The sequence below is a fragment of the Mustela nivalis genome (assembly GCF_964662115.1).
Source record: "Mustela nivalis genome assembly, chromosome: 10".
Taxonomy (NCBI): domain Eukaryota; kingdom Metazoa; phylum Chordata; class Mammalia; order Carnivora; family Mustelidae; genus Mustela; species Mustela nivalis.
In genome coordinates, this window is record NC_139029.1 from 53,062,453 (window position 1) to 53,072,223 (window position 9,771).

The window sequence follows — 9,771 nt, forward strand, 5'->3', positions numbered from 1 at the left end:
TGTATCATCTGTTCTTACTAGTCTTAGCTTCTGAAATCTCTTTGTGTTCATACTCATTTGTGTTTCTGTGTGGTTCAAATTTTTTACATAATTGTTCTAGAATTATGATGCATGGCATAAAGCTGAAGGAGGGGGACTAAAATACCATCAAATTTAATTCCATCTATTTATAGGCATGAAAATAAGGCCTAGAATGGTAAATTGATTAGCTCATGGTTATATACGTTTCTTTGATATGACTCAGATTGTTGAAAGCTTCAGGTCCCTGTATTCGTTATATTCCTGTATCCCAGGGGACGGTGTGATCATGTAGTTTGATATTACAGCTACAGTTAATAGTCTGTTGTAGACTATTGCCACAGTCTTTCAGTAAAATCCTAAACCTTTCCATTGTTTACTTCTTACAAGCATTTTTACTCACCTGCTCAGAAATTCTAAGGATTTGTCTTAATATTTCTTTTTTTTTTTTAATTTTTTATTTTTTTATAAACATATATTTTTATCCCCGGGGTACAGGTCTGTGAATCACCAGGTTTACACACTTCACAGTGTCTTAATATTTCTATTAAAATTTTTGAGGCAATTTTAAAATAATGGCTTTACGGGTTGTTGTGGGTTTTTTGTTTTTTTTGTTTTGTTTTGTTTTGCTTTGTGTTTTTTTAATTTCTACTCTGTGCCATGCACAACTTAGGCACAGGTGGTATAGTGGTGAACAAAAAGACTAAAATTCCTGCCTTTGGGGGATGAGTCCAGCACTGGTATCAGCAGATTTTCTCTGTAAAGAGCTAGAGTAAATATTTTAGGCTTTGCAAGCCTTCGGCCTCTCTTGCAGCCACCCAGCTTTGCTGTTGTGCAAAAGCAGTCATAGATATTATGTAAATGAGTGGATTTGGCTCTGTCCCATCAAAATACTATTCACAAAACCAGTGGCCAGCCCATAAGCCACAGTTCGCTGACCTTTATTCTAGCACTTCATAGTTTACAAAAACACTTCCCTGCACACATCTTTTGCAACAACTCTGTGCACAGATGCATACATAATGTTCCAGGTAAAGATACTAGGAAACCTCAGAGATAAGTATTTTAGCCCAGATCTTCTAAACCCAACCCAAAGTCAGTTAATACAGCTGTCCTCCCATACCATATAGTTCAGGAGTAACTTAAGGAAGTGAATTCCCCTCTAATGGTTGGCTGGCAGACTAAGCCAGCAGATAAGCTGAGGAACTAAGAGCCTCTTAGCCTCTTATAGCTCAGATCTAGCAGAAAGGTAATACAGAAGTTACCCAAGAAAGTTCAGGGAAGTGATTCATTTGTAGGCCCTAATTTGTCTTTCAGGTATTGCTATAGCCATTACATAATCTTTAGGAGCTTTAAAATTTCAGTCTGTGTTTGTGTAGAAATTCTTCTCTACTCCTGATTGGCACCATCCTGCTCTTCACTTACAGATCCTCCGATTTTAATTGGGCCACTCTGAGCACTTACCTATAGTTTTAAAAGTTTTAAACCTTCATATAGGTGTCTAAAATTTGCTAGTTTAAAGTCCTTATGCATCTTTTCATTTAAATGTTCAGATGCTGGTGAGGTAGATGAGGCACTGGAATAAGTGTAAGTGAAAATTAGGACATATTTGTTAATAAAGTCTTCTAAATTTAACCTCAATTTTAATTTTCAGCTTTTTTTAATATAAGAAAGTAATTATTTTATTATTTCACTTAATTTTAAGGGATTACATGGATCGTCTTCTAGATGAAAGTGAAAGTGCTGCATCTAGTCGAGCACCGTCCCCTCCCCCAACTGCCTCAAATAGTAGTAACAGCCAGTCTGAGAAAGAAGATGGCACTATCAGCAATAGTAATCAGAATGGTAAGCAACCAGAAAAGTACTTTTGTTTGTTCATGATGAAGGGCACTTTTAGTAGCCCAGGTAATTTAGTTTTGGTTTGTATTAAACTTCCAGTGCAGGTGTTATAAAAATAGTAATTATAAATAACCACAGAACTAGCATACAAATACCAACGTACATATATACTCACACAGAATATAAATTGTAAAGAACTCCTGTTGATGTCACTAAAAAGTAAGTTTAATAAAAATTATAAGTTATAATAAAAATAAAATAAATATAATAAAAATTAAAAACTAAGTTAATAAAAATAAAGTCAATAGTGACCATTTCTTTTATTCTTTTTGTGTAGCATCAATTTTCTTAATAAGTTGGAATGCTTTGATAGGATATTCTTGTTAACTCTTAGACCAAAACACCAGCCATTTAGCCGTTTCACATCAGGAGTACTCAGGTATTTATGAAATACTTTGAAAGCTGTAACACTTTATCCGGAAAACACTTTAAGCATTTGGTGCAAAGAAGCTAACAAGGGCACAGTTTTGAATAGTTATCTCTCTGATAGCGTAATAACCTTGAAGGATGAGAAAAGATAAAGCAGGTGTCGGGTTCTGCATTAATACTGCACAGAAACATTTCTTTTATCTCAGTGAGAAAAAAGCATATGAATTCTGTTATGTTTGAGGTTCAGTTAATGTCGCTTAAAATATACAGTGGACCAGAGATCATTTTGGTGATAAGGAAGACCTGTCGGAGAATTATTTTGATTTCTGCTTTAATTAAAATGGTCTTCCTAAGTAAGACCGTTGCCAAGCCGAGACTAATAAAGGAGAAAACCAGTGAATTAGAGATAAGCTCTGCATCTGCATTGGATATAACCGTCTTATGGGAGGGCCAGTGGAGAGCTAAGCTCCCTGACAGAAACTAGAACAACAACACTGAATGATTATCCCTTATTCTGACCTTTGGTTTCACACTGGCACTGCTGGAGTGAATATACTTTGTTCATTTGATGACCCCTCTCTATTTCCTCACTACCTCCCCCCTAAGAACAAGCCAAACAAACAAAAAAGAGGGCTCAGCAGCCCTTTTTTTGGTTCTAAACAGGTTTGAGGGCGTGTAGTCTAATGCTGTCCTGAGGCAGAATAAGAAGCTAAGGGTCTGCCCTTAAGACTAGGGCAAGAAGCTCAGGGAGACATATAATTGATACTACTTTATCAAATATTATTCTTTTTTTTTTTTAAGGTTTTTATTTATTTATTTGACAGAGATCACACATAGGCAGAGAGGGCAGGCAGAGAGAGAGGAAGGGAAGCAGGCTCCCAGCTGAGCAGAGAGCCCGATGCAGGGCTCGACCCTGGGATGAAGACCTGAGCCAAAGGCAGAGGCTTTAACCCACTGAGCCAACCAGGTGTCCCTTTGTTTTCTTTTTTAACCATTTGATGAGAATATGTAGTTAACCTAAGGAGGTATTTATAAGTTAGTTATATTCAGTAGCCCAGAAGCCATTCATCTAGGTACCCATAATCAAGATTCCCACGTTTTCCAAGGAAAGGAAGGAATTCTCCAGTGTAATTTTATTTATTTCGTAAGGGGCTTAGTGTCTTGAGATCTTATTTTTTTTTTACCTGCTCATAGTTGTCACATAGCTCTTTATACTAGAGCAGTATAACTTCTTCTGCATCCTGGTGCATAATCCCCGTTATGCATTTATGATTTGAGTGCACTTTTGAGTTGGGGCCATAGAATATTTTCTTTGACCAAAATGTAACATTTGAGGCTCATCTTTTATACTGAATATATTTTTCAGATAATTAAAATTTAACTATCTCAGTAGCACATTTTATATTTACATTAAGTATCCAAAATGGCTAGTTCATTTTGCAGTCAAAAAGTGCCTTTTTTACTGTAACTTCTAGCAAATAATTACTCTTTTCTCAACCTGTTACTGAGGAATTTGTTTGCTTTTATGACTTTCAAATGTATGTTTGGACAAAGCAAGTGTTAGTTTTTGAACATTATGACAGATTAAATCCATTTAGGTAGATGTGTGATCCTTACCCTTAAAGCACAATACCTTTATTCTTACATTAAGAATAAAAGTCATGGGGGCGCCTGGGTGGCTCAGTGGGTTAAAGCCTCTGCCTTCGGCTCAGGTCATGATCCCAGGGTCCTGGAATCAAGCCCCGCATCAGGCTTTCTGCTCAGTGGAGAGCCTGCTTTCTCTTTTCTCCCTGCCTGCCTCTCTGATTACTTGTAATCTCTATCGAATAAATAAATCTTAAAAAAAAAGAATAAAAGTCATGTTATTTTATATGGCAGTAGAAAACTCAAGAATATAAAGAATGTCGATTTTTTTTTTTTTACATAGTTTTAGAAGGGTATTACCATTTTGCTAATTTGTGCATATTTTTGCTTTAATTTAGCTTATTTAGACTACTGGACCCAGTGCTTGTTTGTTGTTACATATCACCAGGATGCTCCTAATATGTGGCAGAATCTGTTCTTAATTCTTTACATTTATTAACTTTTCATAACAAACCTGTAAAGTAAGTCTTTTATTACCCTCACTGTATATGTGGTGAGACTGAGATACAAAGAATGTAAGTAACTTTTGCCCAAGGTGACACACTCAGTAAATAGAGCCAGAATTCAGACCGTATGTACATAGATTTGACACCTCTCATCCTTGATGTAAAGCTGTTTTACAATAGCTGTTTTAGAATAGTGTAAAAGTTAGCTTTTTAATACTAGCAGTTTCACTTACGTTTCTTCCAATGTAGGGGTGTCATCTAATGGACCAGGTGAAATGTTGAACAAAGAAGAAATCAAAGTTGAAGGGTTACATGTTAATGGACCAACAGGTGGAAATAAGAGACCACTTCATGCAGATATGGATACTAATGGTTATGAAACAGATAACCGTACCACTGACCCAAAACTTGCCCATATGACTGCAAGAAATGAAAATGATTTTGATGAAAAAAGTGAGAGACCTGCCAAAAGGCGAAGGGTAAACAGCAATGGAAAAGAAAGTCCAGGTTCTTCTGAATTTTTCCAGGAAGCAATGTCACATGGAAAATTTGAAGAACTTGAAAACACAGATGACTAAATTTTAGACTTGTTTTACCTTCTTTGAAGTAAAATCTGGTGTGACTAAAATTTTCAGGGTTGATGGGTTACCTTAAAAAGTTGATTTCCTTGAAGCAGTTGGTTAAAATTTTAAAAATTTGAATTGAGTTCTAACTTTAGTAAATAAGATTTCGTAATTCTGCCCTTTGTAGACTTTTTACTTTAAAAATATAAAGACCCTCTTAAGGATATAACAAATAGTATAGTCAATTTGAATGAACTATGGAAATATCTGTACCTTCTCATTTGATGTATTAATCTTAAAAGCTCACTACAGGTATTTTTTGCTTAGTTTGTTGGCAGAGAAGAAAGACCACATTCAAATTTGTTTAACACCAATTTTTCTGTGTTTCTTGAAATGTCTTTATCTTTTATAAGAGAAATTTTTCTCTCCATACAAATTGAGTGTCATTATTAAGGAAACCCTTATGAATCCTGAAAGTTATGCTAGCATGATTTTTTTATATATAGAAGTTTAAAAATAAACCAAGTCAGGTTTGTATATGTAAAATTGTTGACATCAATGATGTCTTTCCATATTCTTATCTGGGCTTAAGAAATACATTCTGTATTTTTCCAGATTCTTTGTAGCCTTTGAAAGATTTTTACAGTACATATGTCTTGACTGAGCTGTCCTTTCTTAATACAAAAGCTTGTATAATTTTCTTAACTTGTACAGTTGGTAAACTTTTATGAGAGGAATTGATATTCTGAGTCTGTCAGCTTTCATTTTATTTTGCTAAGGTTTTTCTAATGAATTTTTAAGTGTTTGTGTAGTAACTAAGTCATGTTTCTTATACAGGTGGTAAAATCGCATTCATAAAGGATTGTGAAAATTTGTTTTTTCAAATTTCTATTTAGGGACAAATAGTTTGAGAATTTTGAAGTTAAGCATGATACCTAGATTACATAGTTTGTTTTGCGTTTGCTTTAATTTTCAGAATTATTTTTGAAGCAAGACAAAAGTTTAATGTTGGCTTACGTGCTTCAATATATCATGCTGACCAGAATCCTGTTCGGTTATTTTTATATGCATTATAAAATTTCCCATTTTTGCATTAACTAAACAGGGGAAAAGGTCAAGCAATATTTAGATGTAGGCACATACAAGGAGTTGGCAGATAATATTGATTTTATGAGGAAAAAGTGATGAAGTGAGTGTATTTCCAAAATGAAAATAAGATGTACCATTGCTATGTATGATTACAAATAGGATCATCCATTTGCATAGCCTTGCAAGAGTGCCATTTTATTTTTAGTGCAAAATTCTTGTTAAAAATGTAGTTTTATACAGCTGATAGACCAACCTATATCCAGACTTTTATAAAAGATTATTAACTATTCTTGTTTTTTCACACAGGCATACCCCCAAATGCTTCTTCTGACTCATTTTCAGCCATCAGTTCAAGAGCCAATGCCTTTTTAAAATAAATCTTCTGTGGTCTTATTTTTAATGGCTCAGCTGTTTCATGCAATTAAGTAAAGGTTTGCACTGAGAAGTTATGGTTTAGGCCTTACCCCATGAAGTATTACTATTAACATATGTTCAGACTGCTTACTTCCACCAATGTGAACAACTCTTTTCCCCAAACAGTGTTAAAATGCAACTTTACAACACTTGACTTCATTTAATGCACATTCACTGTTACATACATATCTAGATAAATCAAAGTTTTGGGTGGAAGTGTTGAGAAGCGTGAATGTTTTGTTTTACCTACAAAATTAATTTATCCAGAATGGCAGCTTTAGCAGATGGTCACAGTCCATTTTCTAAATCAGTTTTTATTACACAAATTAAAAGTATCCTGGCTCCTAGCTCTTTGTCAAAGATGGTCTATAGACGTGTTTCAAATGAAGAGTGATGTTGTATCTTTAAGTTGCAATACTAAAGACGCTATCTTCACCTTTTTTTAAGATGCATTTTGTTTGCAGGTTTGTGAAGTTCTTGGAAGCTAATACCACAGGAACATTTTTAGTACATTCTCAGGCATGTTTGCAAAATAGGGCACATGTATACATCTTAGGAAGTTTTACTTTTCTTAATCTTATCTTTTTAAAGTATGCCTAATGAAAGACATTCCACTATTATAATACATAATGCTCAGCTTTTTGTGAAGAAATATTTAATTGTATTTTGTGTTTATACAGATATTTCACACAGTACTTTGTTCTTCATAATGCAGCCACTATAACTTGATAAGTCATTGCACTACTTTAAAATTTTTTGTAATATCATGAATTTAATTTGCTTGAGGATTTAGTACATAACTCTTGAACTCTTAACAAACTGCATTGGGGAAAAAAAGCCTTTGTTAATAGTTTCCCCCACCCCATGCCCATCCTCAGCAAAGCACTATCATTTTCATCTGAAATGGTATTCTGTTTCATAATGTGTTTTCAAATAGAGTTCAGAATCTGCAACTCAGTTCAACACAACAAGTCTGTTGAGCTTTAAGATGTATTTGAATATTTAAATAGGCATTTAAAATTATGAATTAGATGTTTTTAAGTTTATCATAGTAATTTTGCACTGTAAAATAATTCCCTTTTCCCATTCCCTGTCTGCCATTCTGAATATGCTTATTAAAATATTTTTTTAAACATACTTGTCTACATAATACCGTGTGAATGATTTTCATTAGATCGATTCAGTAGGTTTTAGTTACAGATTTTAAGTTTGTGTTCAATACATACTGTTTACATACTGTTCACAATGCAAATATGCATAATTTCTGTTCCTTCTCCTAGATATATCCCGTGAACTAGTGTTTGAGTGGCTTCTGGTTCCTTTCACTTCATCTTGGCTGATATATTTTTGTTTCCTCCAGAGAGATCCTTTGGTCTGTGGACCTCTATTCACCCAATTTTCTTTCTCTAAACTATGTAATTACAAATTTTCCCTATCTTTTGTAGTATAGTTCATATATAATATTTTGTAAAACACTATTGTCACAATACTTTTCTCTAAATGGAAAATTAAGAGTGGGCATTTTCTAAGTGAGGGTTGGTGAATTTCCATAGGGGAGGTGTATGCTCATGATCCTGGAGCTGTGTGACTGACTGACTGGCTCTATCACGGCCAAGTGCCAAAACACAAATAAGCTTCCCATACCTAATTCATAGTCATGAAAATTGACATGGTGGAAAATCATATGTGGGGAAGAACAAGAATTTCTAAATTTTAAGACTTTTTTATTCTAAAAATGATCTTTTTCTTTCTGTATTAAATAATTGCACTGATTAAGTTTTTAAATCATAAAATCAGGCCTTCAAGAATCAACTTTATCCTTTGCAAAATCTTATAGGGTCATCCCCCCAAGTCAAGGGCTGATGGAGTAGCTTCATTATCTAATATCAGTTTTCCATAACCTCACTTATTAAGTGCCCTTAGTGTACCGCTGACATCCTTTGACATCTGTAAGTACATTAGTTTTTCCTTTTCTGACCATGTTTTTTTTTTTATCTTCACTTGTTTTCATACTAGTTCCTATGACTTATTTAGGATGTATGATATGCTTGAAATGTCATTTTGCTTGCTGTTAAGAAATGTGAACACCATCTTAATGGCTACCTATTCTGTGAAGGACACTGAAGAATTGCCACATAAACTGGAGGCTGAACTCCATTCTCTGTGCAAATCGATGGTAAAGGCTTCTTCACACTGAAACGTCAGCAGGAACAAGTCTGCATATATCCTCTTATCAGCCAATATTTGGGCCTGCACTTGTACAGCCTCTGTGCTTGGCCTGTCGCTTCAGGACATGCAGCACATTCTCTTCATCAAAGAGAAGGCAGGTAAGAGCTGTGGGTAGAAGTGTATGCTTATCACGGAGGGTGAAACAGTAGGTACGATATGAAGGAAACCATTTACTAGGCTCTGTGCCATAGAATTTAGCTAAATAAGATCTTCCTTGAACTTAATATTTTGGTTAGAAATTAAGCAAGATGAAATATGTGTACAATTTCCCCAAGACCGTTTATTTTTAACATTTACTGTAGGACTAATTATAACGGCTGTGGATCATTCAGGACTCATCCTGTTTCTCACTCCCATCCAGGGAGTGCTACTGTAAGAGTAGGGAGTCTCCTGGTTTCCTAAAGTTTGGGAAAAGGGATGGAGAACTAATGCAAATTTGGCCTGGTTCTAAAACATTCACTTTCTGCTGTTACCATTAGCATGAATGCTTGACTGTAGCATGGGCTAATTATGTCTTTCTATACACCAGCTAGAACTTAGAGAGTTCAGGGGGTTCTAAAATACATAGTTTTGCCCTTTTCTCTCTGAAAGAAGATGAACTCTGGATTAATTTAAGGTCTATACACTTAAACTTTTTTTTTTTTTGAGGGGAGGTGGGGAAGGCCAGAGGAAAGGAGGAGAGAGAATCTACACCAAATGCGGGGCTTGATCTCAGGATCCTGAGGTCATGACCTGATCCGAAATCCACTTAACTGATCCACCTAGGCGCCCCTACACTTAAATTTTCTAAAGAGAACAGAAGCAATCTGGATCCTGAAGTGGTTTCTCCTAGAACTGTAAGCGATCCAGAGAGTGGCATCAGGCTAACTTGAGCCACCATAAATTCCTGACCAAAAAGAAAATCAAGATCTAGTGAAAGAGCTTGCTTCCAAAAGGGACTTTTTAGTACTTGACTCCTCCTCTGTCAGTAGTTGTGCTTTAACTGAGTGAACATAAGGACATGTTCTGGCTAGGAGCTCGTGCCAGGCATTCTGAGCATGGCTATTCCATTAGTCCCTTATGCACACACAGTTGTGGTTGGTGCAAATTCATTTGGATGA

General features: G+C 35.2%; 1 protein-coding gene across 23 annotated transcripts in view; it reads left to right on the forward strand.

Moving 5' to 3' along the window:
* The window catches only part of MIER1 (MIER1 transcriptional regulator), a gene marked incomplete at its 5' end in the record, with an annotated part of 57,433 nt that extends 49,854 nt beyond the window's left edge, over positions 1 to 7,579 (forward strand). For all 23 annotated transcript variants that reach the window (XR_014299613.1, XR_014299614.1, XR_014299615.1 and 20 more), the window contains 2 exons: positions 1,724 to 1,863; positions 4,626 to 7,579. Coding sequence is in view for 20 of the 23 variants with exons in the window: in XM_082686391.1 (XP_082542517.1) it covers positions 1,724 to 1,863; positions 4,626 to 4,954 (469 nt within the window). The remainder of the gene's footprint in view (positions 1 to 1,723; positions 1,864 to 4,625) is intronic.
* Positions 7,580 to 9,771: the final 2,192 nt, after the last annotated feature.